At 43.4% G+C, this 26,049-nt stretch overlaps 1 protein-coding gene across 7 annotated transcripts; it reads right to left on the bottom strand.

Moving 5' to 3' along the window:
* Positions 1–1,423: 1,423 nt before the first annotated feature.
* On the bottom strand, positions 1,424–25,785 carry NDUFAF6 (NADH:ubiquinone oxidoreductase complex assembly factor 6). Of its 7 annotated transcripts, none has more exons than XM_038579805.1 (9): positions 25,586–25,785; positions 20,958–21,057; positions 17,277–17,399; positions 13,130–13,186; positions 9,498–9,600; positions 8,338–8,471; positions 7,800–7,901; positions 4,222–4,278; positions 1,424–1,575 (listed from the first exon to the last, which is right to left on the bottom strand). In XM_038579805.1, the coding sequence occupies exons 1-9, from the start codon at positions 25,783–25,785 to the stop codon at positions 1,447–1,449; spliced, it is 1,005 nt and encodes a 334-aa protein (XP_038435733.1). In that variant the 3' UTR covers positions 1,424–1,446. The 7 variants fall into 7 exon arrangements, with proteins under 7 accessions (XP_038435733.1, XP_038435735.1, XP_038435736.1 ...); XM_038579807.1 differs by having other exon boundaries at positions 20,954–21,057; positions 25,586–25,689; XM_038579808.1 differs by lacking the exon at positions 25,586–25,785 and adding an exon at positions 25,085–25,264 and having other exon boundaries at positions 20,954–21,057.
* Between the last annotated feature and the right edge of the window lie 264 nt (positions 25,786–26,049).

Raw genomic sequence — 26,049 nt, 5'->3', positions numbered from 1 at the left:
GGGTGCCCGGAGGTGCGCAGGCACGCAGCCCACGGCTCAGCCTCTACTTGCTCTGGACCAGAAGCCACCCAGGGCGGGGGGCCCACGACACATCTGACAACGTACGCTCACCCTCAGGCAGCTCCCAGGTCGAGTTTTATCTGCGAAGATGGTGTGTTATGTCGGCGGGGATTCAGACCGCAGGTTTGGGACAGGCGGACAGAAGAGCAGAGGAGCAGGGGCGCTGGGAGGACACAGGCCCGCGGGAAGGGGGCCTTGGCGGGCAGAGGGCAGCCCGCGGTGCCAGCAGCGCCCGCAGTTGTGTTCTGCGATCAGTAGGTATTTTATGATTAGAAATTCTGAATTCCCCAGACAAGCCTTATTTCTTTTTAAATATCAAATGAGAACGTTGACGAGTATACAGCACAGAGTTTATCACTGGGAAGCTCAAGCACTACACTAGTTTTCAAAAAATGTAGTATCCCCCCTTTATTTTTTATTTTTACGATTTTGTTTATTCATGAGAGACACAGAGAGAGGCAGAGACACAGGCGGAGGGAGAAGCAGGCTTCATGCAGGGAGCCTGACGTGGGACTCGATCCCGGGACCCCAGGATCACGCCCTGGGCCAAAGGCAGTGCTAAACCGCTGAGCCCCTCAGGGATCCCCCTCCCCCACTTTTAAAAAGATTTTAATGATCTTAGCGCACGAGCACGGGGAGGGGCAGACGGGGACGCAGGCCCCACCCCCAACAGGGAGCCCAATACCGGCTGGATCCCCGGACCCGGGGTCGGGGCCTGGGCAGGAGGCAGACACTCCCCCGAAGGGGCCCCCGGGCGCCCCTGCAGTGCCCCCTTGATGACTGCTCGGTTCCACTGTGGCCGTGTGACCAGTGCACGTGTGGATTCAGTCTGGGCCGCGATCATGATGCTGAAGGGCGGAGCAGAGCCACGGCTAGGAGGCAGCGGCCATCAGCCCAGCCACACCTAACGCCCAGCAAGGGCTGCGGCCCTGGACCACGGGAGCTTGCCTCCACGGGTGAAGGTTCACGGCGCGGTAATGGGGCACGTCGGGCCAGAGCGGCTCCTCGCGACCCCGGTGGAGGCACAGCCTGCGAGCTGGGGCTGCTCCGCTGGGCACCAGGGCACTAGCACTCCTGCCCTCGCTCCAGGTCAGGACGGAGGCAGTCCTGGTCCTGCCCCCTGGTGGCTGGGGCACGGCCTGCAGCCTCCGTGCGGCCAGGTCCACACTCCCGGGCGACTGGACCCGACCTGACTGCGCCCCTCGGGGGGATCCCCGCAGCACTGGATGGGCACCGCCCTGCAACGGCTCAAGTCTGCGAGTCACACATCCATCCTAAAGCTTCGTTACTTCCTTAAGTCAACAGCCAGGTCCTGTTGTTGGTAAACAAGAGCCTTAACTCCCAGACTAAAAAAATAAAAGTAAAAAGCAGCGCCGTAAAGTTACTTTAATATCTTTTTCTCCATGACTGAATATACAGTGATAAGGGGAGTAGCGTATCCTTCTGCTGTAGAGACGGGTGGAATATGTCAAAATCCACCTGCTGGATCCTCTTTAAATAGTTCTCCAGGGCAACCTGGAAAAGGAGAATAATGGCCATTAGGTCATAGAATTACTAAGTTTTTTAAAGAAACTGAAAAAAACTTGTAAGTATTCAGGCTATTTTAGTTTCCCTGAATTTAAATGAGAATTTTAAAGGGCAGAGAGAAAATAAAGACATCTCAGAAGTTTCTATCAGACCAAGTAAGACAGGATCCAAGAGCAGGTACTAGAAATATTAAGCCAACTCTGATCATGATTTATAGAACGAAAGTTTATTATTTGTTTTACACACGATGTACTCAATCACGGACAATGAACGCCACCCCCCCCCTCCCCACACACACACACACACTGTGCCATGAGGACGAGCGTAAGTTGTTTAAAAACTTATTTTGTGGAAAAGTTTAATGAGTCTCCATGTTCTTGCTAGAAAACAATGTGCTGCCTCGGAGAACCACTGCGGGCCCCTGTAAGTGTCACCCCACACTTCCCCCGTCACGCAAAACTTGATCTTAAGCTTTCGTGGGGATTAGGGAGCAGGATGGAAAAGATGGTGATGGGCCGGACTCTTTATTTTATGGTTTTCAGTTCTTTTTATTAATTTGTACTTTTTATTTTGGTAACTTGAGTAAACAGAGAAGCCACCTAGTGTTGCATGGCACGGTCCTAAGAGGCATGTCGAGCCTTTCAGTCCACCCGCCCAGCTCCCCTGCTGTCTGCACTACAACCTGTGTGCTCCAACACTCACGGGGTCCTGCTGTGGGTTTGCTGGAAGACTCAGATGAGCCAAAAGCCAAAAAACAAAAAAGGACTGTATTTTCACCCAGGCTTTTTTTCCCCTACACACAAATGCACATACAAATTTAGTGTCTACATTTTAAACCCTAAACTTACACGTACATATGAGCAACAGGACAGGTGCATGAATGTGCATAGCTCTGCCTTGTGCTGTCTTAGCAAAAAACCTGCAAACAATCCAGGTCTTTGACAAAAAAAAAAAAGTACTCTTCACACAATGCAATATACTGCCGTGAAAGGTGTGATAGACGACATAAAGCTCAAAAACAAAACTAAACAATATATTGTTTAAAAATAGATCAAACAGGGAAAAGCCCCCCCCCCCCCTTATTTAAATTTTATTTATTCATGAGAGACACAGAGAGAGAGGCAGAGACCCAGGCAGAGGGAGAAGCAGGCTCCACGCAGGGAGCCCGACGCGGAACTAGACCCAGGGTCTCCAGGATCACGCCCTGGGCTGAAGGTGGCGCTAAACCGCGGAGCCACCCCGGCTGCCCGGAAAAGCCCTTTTGAAGCAGCAGAATAATTAATTCAAAATTCAGGAAAGCTACTTGGGGGAGGCAGGCAGAGGCCGGGGGATGAGACGGGGATTAAGCAGAGGACTGCGGTTTAATGGTGATGTTCTCGTTCCTGGACTGAGTGGTGAGCTCACGGGTGTTCACGATGTTGTGCTTTGTAACACACACATATTTATCTGTAGATATCAAATACTAAAGTTTTAAAAGAGAATGAAAAAAAAAATTTGGAGATATTTTAGTGTACTTTCACATGTTCCCTTTTTTTTTTTGGAAAAAAGAGCTCACGTTATTATTCATGATGCTCTAAGTGATAAATATTTAATATTTTGTGATCTACTTTCTATCTCTAAGAATTCTACTATGCGGGATCCCTGGGTGGCGCAGCGGTTTGGCGCCTGCCTTTGGCCCAGGGCGCGATCCTGGAGACCCGGGATCGAATCCCACGTCGGGCTCCCGGTGCATGGAGCCTGCTTCTCCCTCTGCCTGTGTCTCTGCCTCTCTCTCTCTCTCTCTCTGTGACTACCATAAATAAAAAGAATTCTACTATGTTTGTTAATATCTAATTAGAAGGACTGGTTAATGAAATTAAGGTAGTCAGCACATGATAGACTATAGTGTAGCCATGGAATATTGTACTTATAAATATTTTTAATGGTGTGGCCAGATGCTTGTGAAGTAGGACGACATGCAAAGTGTGATTTCAACTCTACACAAAAATTCATTAAAAAAAAAAAAAAGAATAAGCAGTGGTTATGTCTGTCCTGGCATCATAGGTGATTGTTCTTTCCTTCTCCTTTTTCTTATGTTGTCCAAATCTCTGTTCTGAGAATGTCGTTTTCAACAAACTAGGAGGAAGTTCCATTAAAGTACAGATGAAGGGGCAGCTGGGTGGCTCAGTTGGTTAAGCATCTGCCTTCAGCTCAGGTGGTGATTCCGGGGTCCCGGGAGGGAGCCCAGGGTCCTGGAATCGAGTCCCACATCCGGGTCCCTGATCAGTGAGGCGTCTTCTTCTCCCCCTCACCCCTGCTCATGCGCTCTCTCCCTCTCTCTCCTCTCTCATAAATTAATTAATTAAAATAAAATAAAATACAGGTCAAACATGACTTCAAAATCAGAGCTCAACTGGAAATGCGCAGATTAGGATTTGGTCCAGAGGCACGTCTGGCTAACGGTGCGTATCTGCACACACACACACACATACACACGCGTGGGCGCGCGCCTGCGCAGAGAAACCCATACGGTCTGGTGACTCCACATCTGCCCCAGAAACACAGGCAGGGCCTCAGCAAAGCACAATGTGATGAACAAAACCCACCACACATCTGCCCCATTAATTAAACAGCCTCCTCTGTTAATCTACTTACCGTCTGAAGAAAAGCAGGAAACGCTTTCACAGGAACACTTTTGTGGAAGGACCTAGCCTGCAAAGGAAGGAGAAAGGAAACTAGGTTCAGACGTAAATACTTCTGGGAATAAACACTCTGCCTCTGAAGTGATCACAAAGCAACACTAGAAGCCTAACGACAAGGCCGGGGCCTCTCGCAAAGGCAAGAAAACCGCTCTCCGGCCAATTAAGATTAATTTCTTAAGCCTGAAGGACTCAGGAAAAAGAACTTTAGTAAGAATCGCATTCTTTCCTGCAGGTGGGCTTTGGCCCTCCCCAGCCGCCCTAGAGCACCTACCCCCGGACCCTCTCGCTCGGTAGCGAGGGGAAGGAGGAGATACTGCTTTAACGAGGCCCGGCAGCTCCGCAGCCTGGTGGCGGGCATGTCCGGTCACCTCCTAACTGCCTTCCCGCCCGCTTCCCCAGCTTTTGTTCCGTCCACGCAGGCAGCCAGATGAGCGTCCTGGGTCGCTCTTACTCTTACTTTCTGTAACCTAAGTCCCCGACACACCAGGCCTTCTGTCTCCAGGGCCCCACAGCTTGCTCCAGTCTCAGCGAGCCCAACTCACCACGGCCCGGCCGCCGGCCGACCCACGCGACGCCCATCCTCCTGCGCTCACCAAGCCCACTCTCATCTCCAGGTCTCGGTTTCTATCGTCAGAGAACGCCTCTACCCCCTGCCCTCTGGTTTTACCCTCACCTGTCTACTAAAATTGCTCTTTTCGAGATCATCCACGATTTACTAATCACCGTACCCATCTTTTCAACCTCTCTACAATGCGCAAAACTTTAATATTCCCCTTTCTTAGAATGTTCTCCTCCCTCGGTTTCCAAGACACTGACTCCTAGCACACCTACTTCTTTGATCACTAGTTCCTTCTCCTCCTTCCTAATACATGGCCCTTGCTCCTTCGACCCGAGAAGTGGAGGTGGGCCTCGGGTTCTGCCCCTGGCGCTCACGTCTGGACGTACACTCTCCTTGCACAGTACCATCCACACGCAGAGCTTTCACCACAGGCCTTCTCTGTGCATGACTCCCAAATCTCTTACCTCCAGTCCCCACCTCCCTTCAACGCTGCAATCCCGCAGTCTTCAGTAGTTCGTCTCCCTAAACGTTCTCAAATCCCCTTAAATTCAGCGATGACCAACGGCCGGGCCAGAGGCTGCTGCTCAGCAGCATGTGCCCCTGCTGCTCACTGTGGTCCCTGAATGGCACCACCACTACGTAAACCTGGACTCCGTGCAGCTTTCCCTCTCCCTGATCCCGCCACAACCCAGTCAGGCATCACAGTCAATTCCATCTCTGGGGTGTGTGTGTGTGTAATCCTACATACTAATATATACACACCCAGCCTCTCTAAGCCAGGTCCTTGGTCTCTCACAAGCCTCCTGACAGATCTCCCACTCTCCAAATTCGTCTCAAACGCTGCTGGCCAGGTTCTCCAACGTGCAACACCACTGTCACTGCTCTACTCACTCCTGGCAATGTTGAAGGGGCCCACGAGCCATATGCCAGGCACAGTGACGGTCTTTATACATGCTGACCCATTTATCCAAATCACAGCCCCCTGAATTACATTCTAATAGGACCTTCTGTCCCAGAGGAAGAAACTGAAGCACGGAGTTTAAGACCACGTGACCAGTAAACTGCAGAGCCAGGACTGAAGAGTCAGCTCCAAAGCCAGCATCTGCACCCTCATCCACCACGCCCCAGGGACTCTCCAAAGCCTCCCAAACGCCACAGTCTTCCTTCAGTTCACCCCTCCAAACCTGTTTTCCAGGATCCTAGTTCAAATAACCTACAAGTTTTCACATGTGGCTGACTGAAGTCATTTGACAATTTTCATTCCTGGCCCCATCCCAGCTTTACTGTGTATCCAGGGGGTGAGGCCTGGGAATCTGCATTTTCCAGGTGCCTTAAGTGTCCATCGGCTGAAACCATTCAGGTCCCAACACAGGGCTTTCCTGCTTTTACGATTCTGTTGTGCTCTCAGATCTTACCCAAAACTCTGCTAGTTTTAAGTAATTTCTTATCTAAACTTCCATGTATTTTATCTGTATCTCTGTCGTGGCAGAGAACTGTGCTTCAGGAAATTCAAAAAAAGACTAAGACTCTTTGCCTTCAAAAAGCTTACAATCTGATTACCTACTTAATATTTCACAAATATTTGCTGAATGCCTATAATGAACCAGACACTTAGATGCTGAAGAAAACAGCACAGAACCAAAGTTATGTCCATTCTATGAGGTGAAGGGGCATTAAACAAACTTTTAGTATGTGAGGTGGTAAAAAGTGCTAAGCTAGGTGAAGGGACGGAGGGTGATGGAAAGGGACGATGTTATTGTAGATTTGGTGGCCAGGAAAGATCTTTTTGATAAGGAGATATTTAAGGGGTTGTGGGGGGGAGGAGTTGGGGGGTGGAGAGCACCTTTCAGGCAAACAAACAGCAGGTACAAAGGCCCTGAGGTTTGCAGGTAAATGACAAATCTTTAGGATCCACTGAAGCTCAAAAAAAGGGGGGGGGGGGGGTTGGTTCACAAGAAGAACCAGGAAGAAACCGTGTCATGAGAATCAAGAAAATAGAAAGTTTCTGCCAAGTTTTCAGGAGCCACTACTATGAAGGAAGATTTCCAGCAGAATCGGGAAGGAACAGCATTATTGGGATGAAGGACATAGTTTCAAGAAAGATGTGGCAAGGCAGCAACTGTCTGGCTCAGTCGATGGAACACTCGACTCCTGACCTCGGGGTTGTGAGTTCAAGCCCCATGCTGGGTGTAGAGATTGCTTAAAGATAAAATCTTTAAAAAAAAAAGAAAGTGGGGGTTGGGGGAGTCAACAGAGGACAAGTTACAGCTTGAGAAGACGTGAAGAAGTAACTCTTCAGAAAGACCTGAAGTGGTACGCAGGAGAAATCAGGAACCAGTTTAGGAGCCAAGTCAGAGAATCAAGGGAAAAACTATTAGAAAGTTTCAAGGAGAAAAAGTGTCTATGGTGTGAAAAGCAGAAAGAGTTTACACGTATGAGAGTCTTAAGTGCCCATGAAATGTGACACTATTTAGGAGTGCAGTGCTTATTATCAGAAGAGACGGGATGGACGTGAAATGATGGCACAATGAACGGTGCCAGGCTGATGCCAGGTAAGGTAATGATGAACGCAGGCGGCTCACTCACAGAAGTTTGACTGGGAGGGGGACACGAGCCACAGGGGGGTCCAAGGCTGCCTGGAAAAGGGGCCAATTCTCAGGCCAGCTGCGGATGCCGAGGGCGTGAGCACCTGGGAAAGGAACCATCGCCCCAGCAAGGTGGAGACACACCGCGTCCCTGAGAGCGAGGGTGGGTGGGGCGCGGTGCAGACAGGAGCCAAGCCAGGAAGCTGAGTGAGGGTGCGTTTGTGCACGCAGGGAGAGAAAGCAGGACTGTGAAAGCTGGAGGCAGTTCGTAGTGGTCCCTGAGATGAATCTACTGGGATTACAGTGAGAACTGGAGTGAAGACTGGGAACCATGAGCACCTCTAGGCATGGGAGTTTCCTAGACGCTTCGGCAGAGAGGCGACTTACATGCTTTAGGTGCAGGTGCGCCTGGCTGGCAATGTCATAGATCACATCTCTCACGTTTTTATCCTGGTTCTTCCGTAGAAAATCCTCTTGTGAAACACCATGCTGGGCGGGAAAATACGACATTAGGAATCTAAAAGCACACACACTTTAACTTAGTTCAAGAAAAACAGGTGATAGGATAGTATGTACAGTATGCTGCCTATCTTGTTCTGAAAGTACATGTGTATGCGTGTGTGTGTGTGTGTGTGTGTGTGTACAGACACACACGCCCCTAGAAGAATACAACAGGATGTTATTAACAATAGCTGTAGGTGGGACAAAAGTACACAAGCAGAAAACAAACCTTCAGATCCATCATGGACCTAAGTGCCTGACTGATAAAATTCTCCCTTGCTGACTGGAGCCAAAAAGCAAGAAGCATTCATTTCACAGCAGTTACGTGACTGGATGAAGCAAAGAACCAATAGCTCCTGCCCACCCCACCCCCCACCCCCCACGTGCCTGAGGGAAGCCAACAGAGCAACGGGAACAGTCTTACCAGCATACAGATGTCCATGGGAAGGAACACTCTTCTCCTGCTACCATGATAGGGCGTCGCTCGCAAGCAAGTGACGATGCCCTGTGCTTTGCCAATGTGACTTGCGGCATGATCTGCATGAAGATCCTTTACACCTGTGATTTTTAGAAATTAAGCAAAAGGGCTGCTCTTTACTTCTTAAAGGCACAAAAAATCAACACAAACAGCTTGGAGAAATCACCTAAACATGTAAAAGCAGGTGTTTATCCTATGTTTCGTTTCAGAAAAAACAGGACTTATTTAAGCAAAACTGGGCATAAAGACAAGCTGACTGTTTACCACCAAACAGGTCTCCAAACTGCAACTTGTAAATAAAAGAGTTTTCCCTGGACCACAGCACACCGAGAACACATTTGGAATTTTAATCAGCTATCCTGGAAAAACATTACGAGTCTTGCACTTCTTGTCCTCGATGCAATTTCCATATGACCTCATTTTAAGTATACGCTTGACAAACATTCTGCTCTTTGCTCCGTCCTTTCATTGTGTTGGCAAACGTGCCACCGGGTGGACGTGCAGTGTAAGCCTGGGAATCTCAACAGGGACTTGTGTTACTCCTTTCGGCTGACACAAAGATCTATATTACCTTCCCCAACACAGAGGCCCAAATAATCTCCTCCTTACAAGAAGACTTCACCAACTTGAAGTCAGATGAGGAAAAGTATCATCTAAATTAGTTTATTTATTTTTAAGAAGAAAGAAAAAGAAAAAATCTCATAAAAACTTTGAGAAATGCAGTTTTACACTTTCCGCACACACCCCGTGTTTTAACATGGGGAAGTAGTACTGACGGAACGACGAGTCGGGCCCCAGGCCTTCCAAATTGTAGAAGACGCTTAAAGAGGAAACAAATCATCTGCAATTACCAGAGTATTAATTACAGCATTCCCAGGAGGGGGCTAAAGTACTTTTATGAGAGCCTGAGCATTTTGATTAGTCTGCACTCCAGAGAAAGATTATATTCCCCTCCTTGCTAAACAAAACAAAACAAAAAATGTTCCTGTATCGGTGGTGCAAAGAAAACTTTCAGTGTTAAACTGATCAGACTGTCAAATTGTGAGAGTCAAGTCTGAAGGGTATTTTCTTTGAAAAAGAGAATTATGAAACAGAAAAAGACTTACCCAATATTTCCAGTGTTAAGTAAAGAAGAGAGCTCTGTGTGTTTTCAGCATAATTTTCCAATTCCTGGATATTACGATATGCTTTGTCATCTAAATTCTTTTCCTATAGTCAAACAAAACGCAAATAAAGTTTGATGAATTGTCAGTATTTTATAAAGAAAAGGCACAATTTTTTTTGCCCTAAAGAACTAATAAAGAATAATTAGTACATAGCTCAGTACACAATAAGATTTTAAAAAACATTAAAGTCCTACTCATTCAATACTTACAAATCACCCCTCAACATACTACCTTGGGGATAATCTCAATACACAAATCACCACAGTCATAGGGTTAGCTAGTTATTAATTCCTTCGAAACTGATCGATGGTTATCTTACCTGATTACACTATATTCCAGAAACAGAAAAATGTAAATCTCAGAGCAAAAACATCCAGCTACTTTTACAATAATACATTTACAAAGACTCCATTGCTAAGGAAATACACCCATTCCTTTTTTTTTTTTTTTTTTTTTAAATCAGAAGAACATGGCACCAGCAATGACCCCAGGGGAAAACGTTATGCCCGGTCTTTCACATTCTGTAAAACTTGAGACATAACTCACATACCATGAAATATACCCTCTTAAAATGTACAACTCAGTGTGTTTCAGTATATTTACCAAGTTGTACAACTATCACCTCCATCTGGTCCCAGAATGTTTTCCCCACCCTGCATCCACTAAGCAGTTACTTCCCATTTCCCACTTCCCAGCAAGCAAACCACTCATCTACTTTCTGTCTACACAGATTTGTTTGTTCTGCACATTATATAGAAATGGTGACAGGATATGTAGTTTTTTGTATCTGGCTTCTTTCAGTTTGCATGTTTTCAAGGATCATCTGCGTTGGAGCCATGTATCAGTACCTGATTCTTTTTAACTTAAGAAATTATGATTATGTTCCACGTATGGATGTACCACATTATGTTTGTACTCACTCACTGATAGATCCTGAGTTGTTCCCACTTTTGGACTATTAGGAGTAATACTGCTATGAACATTTGTGTGCAAATTCTGTATGGCCACATGTTTTCATTTCTCTTCAGGATAAATATAGGAGTGAAAATACTAGGTCTATGGTAACTCTATGTCTGACTTTCTGAAGAACTGCCAAACTTTTCCAAAGCAGCTGCACCATTTGCCATTCCCATCAACAATGTACAGAAATTCCTAATTTCTCTATATCCTCACCAACACTCATGTACTTGTGTTTATCCATTCGTCTTTTTACTTACAGCCATCCCAATGAGTGTAAAGGAGTCATTTATTCTGCTTTTGACTTGCATTTCCTTAATGAAAAGATGCTGAGCATCTTTTAGGTGCTTATCGGTCATTTGTAGATCTTCCTCACAGAAATATTTACTCAAATCCTTTGCCCATTTTTAAATTGGATTATTTGTCTTTCTATTTTTGAGTTACAAGAGTCCTTTACATATTCTAGATACTTGTTCCTTATCAAGTATACAACTTACAAAAATATTCTGCCATTCAACTCCGATTGAAGTTTTTAATTTTGTTGAAGTCTAATTACCTTTTTTTTTTCTTTTATTGCTTAGGCTTTTGGTATCTTATCTAAGAAATCACTGCCTAACCTAAAGTCCCAAAGATTTATGCCAGTGTTTTTTCCCTAAGTGTTTTATAGTTTTAACTCTTACATTTAGGTGTCTGACGGATTTGGAGTTAGTTTTTGCATATGGTGTTAGATAGGCATCCAAATTCATTCCTTTGCATGTGGATATCCAGTTGTCCTGGCATTATTTGTTGAAAAGTCTATTCTTTCCCCATTGGATTATCTTCACACCCCTGTCAAAAAATCAATTAACTATAAATATATGGCTTTATTTCTGGACTCTCAATTCTATTCCATTGAATTATATGTCTGTGCCATACCAATACTCCACAATTTGGTTACTGTAACTTTGGAACTAACTTTCATCTTTTTCAAGATTGCTTTTGTGATTCTGGGTCTCTTGCATTTCCATACGGATTTCAGGATCAGCTGGTCAATTTCTGCAAAAAGGCAGCTGGAATTTTTATAGGGATTGTATCGAATCTATAGATCAATGTGGAAGATTGATTCCAGTCTTTTAAATATCCCTCCCTACAAATGCCAAATGTTATTTTCCATTAAACCAAAAAGTTATCTCTGTCTTAAATTCTGTAACTGTCTTTACCTCATAAAAACAGAAAACACCTAGGGTGCCTGAGTGACAGCCAGTTAGGCCTCCCACTCTCAATTTCAGCTCAGGTCATGATCTTATGATCTCAGGGTCATGAGACTGAGCCCTATGCCAGACTCTGCATTCAGCTGGGAGTCTGCTTGAGATTCTCTTCATCTCCCTCTACCCTTCCCTGCTCCCACTCACATACACATGCTCGGGCGCTCTCTCTCTCTAAAAGAAATTAATAAATCTTTAAAAACAAAACAAAACCGAAAACACCTGAAAAATAGATCTTTTTGGTGCTAGTTCTAAGTCTGTAGGCCAACTGCACAATTTTTTAAAAATGCTGAATCATTATCTCCCATTTTAGCTTATAATTAGTATAGTCTATGGTTATTAATGGGTCATATTCAAATAAACTAAACATATTTTCAAGACAATAGTATGTGATAAATATCAGGCTGATGAGGACAGGGGGCCAACAATGTGTCAGGAAGACACATAATGTATTATTAGGCTGGGACAAAGAGCAATTTGCATGCTTGGCTGGACCTCAAGCTCAGTTCCTAGAATGTGGTCTGGTACTCCATTCACTAGAGTAGAACCGTCAGTCTCCCTCTCCTGCTTGGACAGAGATCCAAATGCTGTGTGTACATAAACATACGTGCATGACTACTAAAGTTTTGATGGTACTAAGGAATTATCTGTAATTTTTTGAGGTATGATCATGTATTGTGGGTATATTTTCTAAAAGTGTTTTTAAAATCTTTTCAAGATACATATATATTTGTAGCTCCAATAATATATCTGGGGTTTACTGTAAAATAATCCAGTGGGGTTTAATGAGAGAGGCTGGTAAAATATAGATGAAGCAATACTGGACGTGTGTTCATAGCTAAAGCTGGGTGAGATACATGACAGTATGTTATACTCTTCTACTTCCGTATAAGTCCAAAATTTCCATTAAAAAAAACACTGCAGGGGATCCCTGGGAGGCTCAGTGGTTTAGCGCCTGCCTTTGGCCCAGGGATTGATCCTGGAGTCCCAGGATTGAGTCCCGCATCGGGCTCCTGGCATGGAGCCTGCTTCTCCCTCTGCCTGTGTCTCTGCCTCTCTCTATCATGAATAAATAAATAAAATCCTTAAAAAAAAAAAAAAAAAAAACCACTGCAAAACATAAAACAGTAGCGTGTGGGTGTGTACACACACACCTCCGCCAGGGTGCTGTGTCTGCCGTCTGACTCAAGAAGCAGAGTCAGGGCTGAGGGGGTGGCACGCAGTGAGGGAGAGTGGACAGAATGGCACAGTCCTCTAAAAGTTTCCGTCCCCCAAAATATAATACGCTTATTAAAACATTTCCTCCCGGAGGAATTAGCTTACAGATTAAAAGGGAAGAAAACACTTAAGACTTGAGCAATTTCAACTTACTCTTTCATCAATGATTTTCATAAGCCATCTTTTAGTCAGATTATGTCTTTTCACAGCCTAAAAAACAAGAGTGTTATACATTTTTAGAAAGTACTAGAAATGACTTCAGCAGACTTGAATAAACAAACCAAATACAAACGTAGGTAAGGAAACATTTGTAATAACTCATCATCAGATAAACAGCCAGTCATGTTAAATATCAGGGGAAAAGAAAATGTCCCTAAAAAACATTTCAAAACATTTCCAAGTACAGATGATACATCCAAAACATTTCCACTAGACTTTTTTCTTATGCTACTGGTAATTTAACAATTCTACTTTCAAAAAAAAAACAAGAATTAAATACTGAGCTTCTGTTATATGATGCAACTTGACTTCTATGTTTACTTATCACACATAAACTTTTTTCCATAGGATAAAAATTCTACTTAGGGTAAATTAGCAAGCAAAGACACTCCAGGAGGAAAAAACACACCTAGTGCCCAGATCTTGGCCACCAGTACCATTCCCCCCAAAGGAAATGAGGCCCTGAAGAAACGGATGATTCCAGAGAGGGGACAAGAGAGATTCAGGGTGATCCTAGAATATGTTACTGTGCCAGAAAATAAGAATGCCCCCAAAAGTGATGGGGGTGCATGTCATAAGGACACAGGAGCCAGTCTGAAAGAGTTCCCACTGTCCAAATCTGGGACAGCTTTAACACCAATATTATTCAATATAGCAATGAATTATAAATTACTGGAAAAAAATAGGAATTCATATCAATAATTAATAAACAAATAAATAAATACAGGAGATTGAGAGCTCTTCCCTACAGCAGAATGCCAGCCAAGTCCCAACCAGTAATGTTGACAGAGGGCTAGAGTCTGGAAATTATCATTTTGCAATCATAACAAGGGAAGACTAAATCAAAGAAGAACCATCAATGAATGCTAAATTTAGGAAGAAACTGATATGTGCACAGTCTTGAAGTCAACCTTAAAGTCTTAGGTTGTAAGAGTAATTACAATTATAGACTAGGAAAACCAGGCAACATCTTGACCAGATGATAAAAATTAATAATGCCAATAAAGGACAGATGGACAAAGTGTGCCTCTAGACATGACACCCTGAGAAGAACATGTCACTTTTGCAGTATTCTGGCCAAACACACATAAACTGAATTGGCCATGAGAAAACATCAGACCATTCCAAAATGAGGGATGTTTTAGAACAGCAAGGGGGAGGAGGCTATAATCTTCAAAACTGTCAATGTCTTAGAAGACAAGGAGAGCCCAGAGAACTGTTCCAGATTAAGCAGGCAAAAAAGACAGGACAACTAATACCTGACCCTAGACTGGATCCTATACTGGAGGGGAAAAATACTAATGTAGACAATACTGGAGAAGCCTACAAAAGTGGAATATAAATAGAAAATTAGATAAAAGTATCATACCGAAGTTAAATTTATCAAAGTCAATAAATGTTTTGGTTACATAAGAGAATATTCCTATTCTTAAGCAATGCTCATTAATGTATTTAGAGATAAAAAGACCATGATGTATATAACGTATACTCAAATGATTCAGATAAAAATTTTGAGTGTGAAAATGCACATGCACATGCAAGAGAATGCTATACAAATCATTAACAAATAGACTAAAATGTTAACAGGTGAATCTGGATATAGATTATAGAAGTTTGTTTGTACTATTTTAAATTTTGCAACCTTTCTCAAAGTTTGAAATTATTTCCAAGTAAGTTTTAAAACCATTTTCTTACCAAGTCAACAATAAGATATATTTTCATAATAAAAACAGTAATGAGGGATCCCTGGGTGGCGCAGCGGTTTAGCGCCTGCCTTTGGCCCAGGGCGCGATCCTGGAGACCCAGGATCAAATCCCACGTCAGGCTCCTGGTGCATGGAGCCTGCTTCTCCCTCTGCCTGTGTCTCTGCCTCTCTCTCTCTCACTGTGTGCCTATCATAAATAAATAAATAAATAAAAATTAAAAAGAAAAAAAAACAGTAATGAAACAAAATCTTAGGAATATCCTACACTCCACCTAAGACCCTAAGCTGTCACTGATACTAAAATGTAAAAAGCATGCTCCTCGACACACATTTATGTCACAAAGGGTATGGAGACAGAGCCCATTTTGCCCAACAGGAACCTAATGGAAGCTACAAGTGCTGCGTGGCATTGGCTAAAGCCCTTTCAGCACTGCTCCTAATACATGGTAGGACTCCCTCAGGCTTCTCCCCAATCCTAGGACTCAGCCTGGGATTCCTCAGTTGCTACAGAATCCTGATATTGTTTTATTTTGTACAAGTCTAAGCGGGGTGAGGCATGTTTGATCTCTGCAACCACCATCAAGCACCATTCCTGGCACATAAAGTACTCAATAAATATTTAACCACCAAAAGTTGGATTTCTGTTTACTCAAGGCTGAATCCATACCGGCTGCAGTTCCTTGACCACAAAATATAATTCTTCTGTCTGATTCTGGAGGAAATCAGAGATCAAGGTAAAAAAAATAAGTATTTAATAAGAAGCTGAAAACATGCTGAATAAAGTATCAACAATTTTGGAAGTAGAAGCCAAACAGAATAAAAACCTTGGCTATAAACATAAAGTGCAACTAACATTAATACATAGAGAAATGAAGAAGCCTATATGAAATACATATGTAATTATAGATACACAACTATTTTGTACCCTAAAAGCACTAATGAATCACTGTAGCAGAAAAGTGCTCACTGGGCAACACACTGTCACTCTTTCCTACTTAATCTTAGAGCCTGTCTCCCAAGAACCAATGGAAGGCTTTACTGGACAGAGGCCCAATGAGCATAACATCCAGCAGGAGGGGGACAGGGAAGAACAGGGGACAACTGCTCTGCTCACTACCTGCCTTTTGCACAGTCTCAGATTACTCTTCAACACGGGTCACATCAGAAAGCTGGCCAACAGCAATCATCCAAACTGAAGCAGCAATTAACACTGGACAAATTGGCACGCAGGTAAACACTCTACAATTCAGATACGTCTTCCGGGTTTGTTTGTTTTAAGAGAGGCCAAGAACAAAATAAACGTGTGTTGAAAGAATTTCTAACCATCCTTGATGTTTCCTGACAGAGGCCAGGGCATTCCAGGCAAGCCTTAGCATAAACCCCCACTGCAGTGATGTTTGCCTGTAAGACATCATTTTTCTAGGCTTCAAGAGAAACTTTTCTTTAAATGGAGTCACCAAGTTTGAGGTTCTTAAAGGAAGATGAACAGAGGTAAACAACTAATCTAATACTCACAGCTTCCCATCCACTTTTTCTTCTCAGTCCCCGGTTGACGGGGGAGCCTGGCTTTCCATCCTTACTGGGGCTCTGTGCAGTCAGTCAGGGGCCCAGGAATGGGGCCCGCCTCTGCTGGTGCGCAGACCTGAGAAGAGGTGCACCCCTGTCAGGTCTGTTGAGTGGCTCCGTCACAGCACCTGTCTTTGGCACTCCTCACACCACAGTGGGGACCCAGATCAGGGACAAAAGGCACCTAATTCCCTTCCTCCAGTCGTGGTGCAGCACATTTCCCAACTCTGCATGAATGAAGGATCCGTACAGCTGCTCTAATGTGGAACTACTCACTAGATACATCAAGCTATCCTAAGAATTCTCTAGCTCATAGGTTTCCAATCTCTAATATTTCGAATTTATCAATAAATATGCAATGCTATCAAACTAAACAAGGCAGTTTTATATTTGTGTCTAGATAATGGTGAGGGCACGTCTCCCTTCACAAAAGATCAATATGGGTTTCTACAGCCCACAGTATGGATTGGAGCGCTGGAATAAGGAGCTACTGGGCGGACAGGACACGCAGTTCACCTGCCACTGCTTCAAAACTTGTGGGGTTTAGTTTCTACACCAAATAAGTGGAAATATAGAATTTATAACACAAAGGGACCAGGTTCCTTTTTTTTTTCCTTTAATAAAGAAATTCACTGAAGTTCTGTGCAATTAGCAGATGATTTTTAATTCCTCTGTCAAAACTAACATAGTTCTGAACATCACATGAGCCTAAGATTATTTTCAGGAATAGATTCCCCATCGCCACTAGCCATGTTGTATGCATCAAAAAGTATGCTCAAATAACACTTAAAGGAAGCATTTTGTTTTTACCTTCCACAGCTCCAAGGCCACAGGCTGCTGGGGTGGGTTATCACAGTATATGTCGTCCACTGTTTTTTTCCAAAACGCCATTCGCATCAGTCCAATTGTTTTCTCAGAGACAGAGTCCTTAACCTGTAAACAGAATTCAAAAACCTTAATAAATGCACTCTTCACAGTTTCAAAATCAGTATTTGTGACTGTATAATCACATAAGTCAGCCAAAAACTAAGTTTAATTCTATATATTTGTTTCAATTTTTCCTTGAAGCCTATATATTGATCAAACTGTTGCCATTAAGTTTCCTAAGTAAACCTGCAAATTACTTTCAATATTTTCAAGGTTTGCATTCCAAAATAGGAAAGATATTCTTCTAGAAATAAATGGCAATAAAAAAACAAAAGTGGGGGGAGGACATTTAGATTAAAAGAAATTTAATAGAGGAACCAGTTGCAGTATATGGAGTTTATCTGATCCTGATTTGAAGAGAAAGAGACAACTGGAAAAAATCTGAACACTGGATGTTTAATGATATTAAGGAATTATTAAATTTTTAATGTATGACAATGGCACTGCAGTTACTTTTTTTAATGAGTTACCTCTTGGTGATACATACTGAACTATTTACAGATGAAAAAATTTATCTGAGACTTACTTCAAAATAACAGAGGTGAGGATGGGCTTAAGTGGGGATAGAAGGAAAACTCAAGATTGGCCATGAATTAGTAACAGGTGGAGCTGAGTAATGGGTTTATGGGACCTTATTATACTACACTGTTTATATATATTTGAAGTTTTCCATAATAAGAAAGTTTTTAAAAAATAAGTGGAAGAGAAGAAAAACAATCCTTTTGGATTAATGACTGTAAAATTATTTCTAAGTCTGGAGATAAACCTAGGAAACAGAACCAGGGGCCTTCTAGAGGAAGCAGGAAAGGAAGTAACATTTATCAAATGTCCAGGAGTACCAAGCCCTTTGCTAGGTACCGTCCCAGAGATTATCTGATTGCAGTCCCCACCACAAACCTGCAGGGTCATTACCAATATACCAATTTAAAGATGGAGAATTCATGGCTCAAAAAAGACCGTGCTCTGCACACTCACAGCTCTCATAATGGAACCAAAAGGGTATGCAAAAGATTATGGGTGAGGGGAGCAGCTCACTACAAAGGTGCACCTGAGGAATATCTGGAGTTGATGGAATTGTTCTTTTTTCATGACTATCACGGTGAATGCATGAAACTGCATGTTTCAACACCTACAGAACTGTGTACCACAAAAAGTGAATTTTACTGTATATACATTTAAATAAACTCATTCATTCACTACATAACGTTTTTTAAGAGAAAGAGGGCATGTGTGTGCAAGCAGGGGAGGGGCTGAGGGGGAGAGAGAGAATCTTAAGCAGGCTCCACACTCAGGGAGGAGCCCTATATAGGGGTTCAGTAGGTTAAGCATCTACTCAGGTCATGACCCAGGGTCCTGGGATGGAGCCCTACATCAGGCTCTCTGCTCAGCAGGGAGTCTGCATCTCCCTCTCCCTCTGCCCCCCACCACCTCCAGCTCATGCTCACTCTCTCTTTCTCTGTCTCAAATAAATAAATAAAATCCTTAAAAAAATAAAATTGAATAAATAAAATATCAATGTCATAAAAGGCTGTGGAAATGTTCCAGATTAAAGAAGGCTAAAAAGATGAAAATTAATACAATATATGATCTTAGATTGGCTCCTGTACAAAAGAGGCAAAATGACATTATTGGGTGGTTTGACAAAATTGGAAACCAGATGGGAGGTTAAACAATCTACCAATATCAAATTTATTCAAGTTGATTATTATGATTATATAAGAGAATATTCTTATTATGAAATAAATACTGAAGTTTATAGGGATAAGGGCCATGGTGTAGTCAAGTTACTCTAAAGTTATTCAGAAAAAAAAATACATATACACACACACATATTTGTCTATAACACACACAAAATGACAAAGCATATGTGGCAAAATATCAACAACAGGGTATATGGATATTTTTTGTACTATTCTTTTGTGTGAGATTATTTCCAAATAAAAAGTTGTTTTTGTTAATGGTCTTGGTGCTGGGTAGGTCTCTTAGCAATGTTTAGTATTCAGATCCCAGTGGCATATGGCCTATTCTCAATACAATATCAAGAGTAATCTTTTTAAAATGTGACCAAGCTTTAACGTCCTTTTCTGCTCAGAACCTTCCAATGGTTTCCCATCTCCGAGTAAAAGCCAAAGTGACTGCAATGGTCTCCAAGACCTTGCCTTTCTGGTCCAGGTACCTCTAACCTAATCTCCTCCCATGGTCTCCCCGACGCATCTGCTGTGCCATACTGGCCTTCTTGTCTTTCAACATTATCAGGTACACCTGCACCTCAGAGCCTCTGTATGTGCTGTTCCTTCTGTTCCTTCTCTTTACTCAAATGTCTCTCTTATCTCCTTCAAATCTTTGCTCAAATGCTACCTTCTGAGGTTTTTCCTGACCACCGTATATAAAATAGGAACTCCTGCTACACCCAGCCTTCCCCATCCCTCTTAATTTTTTTTCCACAGTACTTGCTTCCACCTGATACATTACACAGTACTTGCAGGGACTTTAAATGTTTCATTCAGTATTATACCCCAGGACCTTAAACAGTGCCCAGCATATCTGAGATAATCAAATACTCACTGAATGAATGAACGAACAAGACTGTGTGTGCAAAACAGCAGCAAAACACTCTTACAATGTGACAGAGAATTCAGGGAGAACCCTACGGATTTATCCATTAAAATGAAATTTTAATCATTTTAGAGTTAGAAAGGAAGATCACAATGGGGACTCCTTATTGCTAAAGTGTCCTTAAGATGCAGATGTGCAGTTTATGCCTGAAAAAGGATGAGGTAAAAAAAAATACTGACTCATGACTTCTAGAAATAACACCAAGAAAAAACTAGCCAGAGTCTGAGGGTCTCTGCAGACTCAGTGCCTAACCTCGGGGGTGCTTCGGAGCTGTACTGACACCCTTTCATTCATTCCTAGTTCACTTCCTATCCTATACACTAGAGCAGTCATGCCAAAACTTGCCACTTTCTTCAAGACTCCAAACCCTCCCCCGATCACTCAGTCTTAATATCCGAGCCCTCCGTTTAATGAGAAGACCAAGGTCACTCCACTTCAACTCCCTCATTTCCATCCTCCATTTCAACTTATGTTGTATCAGCCCACGGCCTTTCCATTCTAAGAAAAAGAAGGCTCTTTCCTTCCTTCATAATTTTTTAGACAAAAGTGAGTTAGAATGATCTAAGGCCTGGGTTTGCTATAATTACTTCTGTTCCCCATTTCACATTAAAGCTAACACCTCATTAAAAAGTGCTTTGAAAACTGCTATAAGCAGTGATACTGTGATGAGCCTACTCAACAAACATGCTGTTAATTGCATAGTTTTATAATATCCCTAGAAAAATAAATAAAAATCCCAGAATGGTAGTTCCAGAAACATCAAGTTTGTCAGCTAATTTATTTTTGGAATTGAATTGGTAAGCCTATATAGGAACACAAAGAAATCACCAGCAGAGACCTTATACACACCTAACATGCAAATTATAACTGTATTTCTTTATTTTTCAGCATTAAACACATTATATCACCATTTTTGCAAATAATTTTTTAAGGTATTTTAATACCAGCCTGAGCCAGTTCCACATTGAAGGCTCTCAATGCAAAGGCAGAGCTTCTGGATTCTGCAGGGAACAGCAGGGAGCATAAATAGCCTTCATAATCCCGTTTCCTATAACAAACAGGCAGAAAAAGATAGTTACTTTTCATCACTTTCTAAACTGTACACCAAAAAGTGCTGACTAGTATTAACTGAAAGAAGAAAAAAAAAAAAAAAAAACCCAAGGATTCAATTCAAAACAGGCCTAAAATTTCTTGTATTTTATACTTGTTTCTTTAAAATTACAAAAAAATGTATCTACCCTTAATCCCGGACTAGTTAAAAAGAAATCTCTATTAATTTATCTGAACTTATATGGTACTTATAATTTTCATTGTTTCAGAATTACTTTGGTTTTAGTAAGAATTCAAATGATTTACTGAGGTAGAAATCAAGAAAGTAATACCAGGAAGTATTGTATGAACTCACAGTTTTTAATATACAAATAAAGACACAGATAAAACATAAAAACAGAAAATAATATGGAGCGTGTGAGTGTGTGTGCCTGTGTGTACACTTACATTTCCTAGCAGCATCTGCAGAGAGAGCCTAGAAGCAATGATAAGGAAGATTGAGAATTGTTCAAGCCTGAAGAAGACTAAAGAGATGTGATAACTAAATGCAGCATATGATCCTGAATGTATGAAAGTCATAATCAAATAATGACCAAAATTTGAATGGAGCCTGTGGATTCAGTGGTAATAGTGGATCCTGACTCTGAAGGTGTACCATAGTCATATGGAAGAGGATTCTTGGGTGTACTAAGAAATACACACCAAGGGACACCTGGGTGGCTGTCGGTTGAGTGACCGACTCTCTTGGTTTAGGCTCAGGTCGTGATCTCGGGGTTGTGGGATCAAGCCTGATGTCAGGCTCTGTGCTTGGCGGGGAGTCTGCTTAATATTCTCTCTCTCTCTCTCCCTCTGGCTCTACCCCACTCACAAGCACTCGTTCTCTCTTGCTCACATGCTCACTCTCAATAAATAAATCTTTTTTTAAAAAATACACACCAAGATTTTAGGGGGAGGCGATGGTGCATCATGTCTACACCTTATTCTCAAATGGCTCAGAATGTTAACAATGAGGGAGTCTGAATAAAGAGTATACTGGAGCTCTGTGTACTATCTGTAATTTCTATGTCCGTTTGAAATTACTTCAAAATAAAAAGTTCAAAACAGAATGCTTATTATATACATCATAGGATGACTGCCTATCAACAAAGCTACTTTCACTATAACACACTGAAACTTTAATACAAACATTCTTTCCTATAAAACAATAATCTAAAGGGGGTCCAACCTCCTTCCATGGAATTTAGGTACTGAAATTCAGGTTACTCCCACATTTTAATTGGTTTACCTTTTTTTTTTCAATTTAATTTAATTTTTTTTTTAAGATTTTACTTATTTATTCACGAGAGACACACAGAGAGAAAGGGAGAAACAGGCTCCACACAGAGAGCCCGATGCGGAACTTGATCCCAGGACCCCAGGACCACACCCCGAGCAAAAGGCAGGTGCCAAAACACTGAGCCACCCAAGGATCCCCCTTAATTTAATTTTTTGATAGAGAAAGAATGTGGGGGGGGAGCACAGAGGGAGAGAGAATCCTAAGCAGGCTGCATGCTCAGTGCAGAGCCCAATGCAGAACTTCGTCTCACCACCCTGAGATGACAACCAGAGACGAAATCAAGAGTTGGACACTCAACTGACTGAGCCACCCAGGCGCCCCTCAATTGGTTCACATTTTGTTGTCTGCCTAACAGAGAACTTAAACCTCTTCTAGCCACACCCTTCACAATTTCCTCCAACTTCCACATAAACAAAAGGAAGCGATAATGACAAGTAATCCTGCTATCACAAATCAGCCCTACCAAAAAATCTCATCGTAAGTGATTTCAGGTACAAAATGGACAGTGTGGGCAAAACAGCTCTATAATTCATACCTTTAAATACATTACAGATATATCTTAAAATTCGATTGTAATATAAAAAGTCTCTGAACTTAAAGTGTTTAAAACACTAGGCTGTTAATATGAAACAGGGAGAAAACAGTGACTAGGAATCATGACTACTATCTTAATTTCTATTCAAGTAGTTGACAGAAATGCTACCTACCATATCTATTTCCTAATTTGCAAAATGAGGCTTGATAAGCAACCTGTTTCATATCTTCTAAAAATATGCAATATTTGAAACACTTTAGATTTCTTAAAGGGAAATGAAAAATGAAGACATTCTAGTATGGTAACAATCTTTGGGGAATAAGATACTCTACACAGAGAAAGGTTTCTCTGTAAAGTTTTTTTTTTAATTTTGGTTGGAAATTTTTCTAAACAACATTACCAATTTATTTACATACACGAAGATATACACTGAATATTGGAACCATTTCTTCACTCAAGATTATTGTTATAAATATCGATTACTGGTAGGCGAGGTTATCTTAAGTAGCCAACCAAGGTCCAGTTATGGGAGAAATGTTCCAGATAGCGAGAAATTCCATACCAGGATGGTTTTATACAGCAACAGAGCCAAGAACCTTTCATCCATTCATTAATGGTAACATTTATTCAGTGCCCACTATGCGGCAGCACTGTGCTAGACACCAAAAATAGGTATAAACTTCAGTCTGGTAGGGAGGGGCAGACCAATGAAAAATCAGCATATCTGGTGTGAGGACTGCTGTGCTAGTTCTAGTTCCATGGACCTGTGCCATCAAGGCACAAAACAGCGGCTCCCCAGTGTGTCTGGGGGAGAATGGAGAACAGGTACGCTTTGAGACATCACCACTAGCACCTCCTTACCTCCTTAGAAGCACTAATCCCAAGGCCTAAAGCAGCCTTGGGGTTCCTCAAAACCATCCCCCAGGAAACCTATGGAAATTAGGTCTGAGATATTCCCAGGAACCTAGATTCCTAGCAGAGCTCTCTGGCAGGCTAAGCCGAACTTCTGGCCTGGTATCTTTTTCAATACGTGGAGGCCTTGCATAAGACACATATGCAAAAAACGACCGTGCCCAAATGATGTCAAGGGCCAAATCCTTAAGATTAATGAACAATCAGGAGCTAGAAACTGTAACCTTTCTTTCAAGTTACATTTTGTTTCTATTTAAATTTTTTTTTATTTATTATTTATGATAGTCACAGAGAGAGAGAGAGGCAGAGACACAGGCAGAGGGAGAAGCAGGCTCCGTGCACCGGAAGCCTGATGTGGGATTCGATCCCAGGTCTCCAGGATCGCGCCCTGGGCCAGAGGCAGGCGCCAAACCGCTGGGCCACCCAGGGATCCCCTTGTTTCTATTTAAAAACTACAACTGTGCGTATGCTACCGTGCCAGCATATTTATACATACATCATTGCATTTAACCCTCATAACCAGGCTCTCAAGAGTAGAAATTTACAAATGAAGAAATAACTGCATCTTAATGTGAGCAACTTTCCCAAGTGATGGATTTGGGATTAATAAACTCGCATCAGGGCAGCCTGGGTGGCTCAGCGGTTTAGCGCCGCCTTTGGCCCAGGCCGTGACCTGGGGAGGGGGGGTCCTGGGATCGAGTCCTACGTGGGGCTCCCTGCATGGAGCCTGCTTCTCCCTCTGCCTGTGTCTCTGCCTCTCTCGTGAATAAATAAATAAAATCTTAAAAAAAATAAATAAAAATAAATAAACTCAGCTCAGGTCTGCCTGCAAAATCCAGGCTTTTTAATAAATCACTCAAAAGCCTCCATTCCACTCAAATACCTACACGAACAGATGAAGTATCTGCCCACTTGCAAATATGTATTTGAGATATCACTGCCATGATATCCACAGACTATTACTGGAAGAACTGCATGATCACTATGCACATATATATAATATGTAGTGTGTATATACATACATACGCATATAGCACATATATATGTAATATATTTTTACTTACATACAGCAATACATTAAGAAATTAGGAAGAGGGATTATCCGCCTCTGGATGCGGACGTTAGGACATCACAGGTGTCAAAGATGGGCCCGGACAAGTGGATACGGGTGGCATGCATTCTGATGCCCTATATCTTACTATCCTCAAAAAATCGGTAACTTTATATAAAAATGAGTCTCACTCTTCCCGCAGGTTTGCCTTTTTGCAGAGTTCTTACGGCTCGGATCTCCACTACTGCTAGCCTGCTTCCTTTACAAGCGCAATCAGCAAAGAGGGTGGAGCAGGGCCGTCATTTTTCAAAGGGGCCCAGAAACCACGCGCTGAAATCCGTGGGAATCCTGTTGCGTCACACTACAATTTGCTAAAATAGAATGCAAAAAAAAAAAAAACAAAAAAACAAAAAAAAAAAAGGCGATGTCCCGGCGCAGTCCGCCCCAAGCCGGCCCGCAGGCCCGGGTGCTCCGAGGCAGCAGAGGCCCGGCCTGACCCCGGCCCGAGGTCACCCGCCGCCGGGTTCACGACCCCCACGGTCGGCGCCGCGCCCCGCCCCGCCCCGCCCCGCGCCCGACCCCCAACACCCGGGGCCGCGAGTGCGCGTGCCGCACGGCTGGCCAGGAAGGAGCAAGCCTCGGCCAGGGCGGCGGACGACGGGCGTCACGGGCCCCGCTCCCCGCCCGCTCACCGCAGCAGCTCCACGCAGTAGCGGTCGGCGCCCGCGGCACCCGACCCGCTGGCCGCGGCCACGCTCCGCCCGGACCCCGCGAGCCCCGGGAGCCGCCGCGCGCGCGCCCACAGGCCCCGGGGCGGCCGGCGGCGGCACCACAGCCCCGGAAGGCCGAGCCGCGGCGGGCCGCAGGCGGAGCGCAGCACGGAGGCCGCCATGACACCGACGCTGCGTGCCCTCTGACCCCGCCAGCCACGCCTCCGCGCGCGCCGGCCGGCGCGGGCGGGGGTCGCTGCGCTCCAGTGCGTCTGCGCGGCCGCCGCGGCTCCGGGCTGCTAAACTCCAGGAGTGCGCTCCAGTGCGTCTGCGCGGCCGCCGCGGCTCCGGGTTGCTAGGCTCCAGGCCTGCGCTCCAGTGCGTCTGCGCGGCCGCCGCGGCTCTGGGCTACTGAGCTCCAGGGCTGCGCTCCAGTGCGTCTGCGC

Source organism: Canis lupus, chromosome 29 (assembly GCF_011100685.1).
Source record: "Canis lupus familiaris isolate Mischka breed German Shepherd chromosome 29, alternate assembly UU_Cfam_GSD_1.0, whole genome shotgun sequence".
Classification (NCBI taxonomy): domain Eukaryota; kingdom Metazoa; phylum Chordata; class Mammalia; order Carnivora; family Canidae; genus Canis; species Canis lupus.
This window is presented reverse-complemented; position numbering and strand designations above follow the sequence as displayed.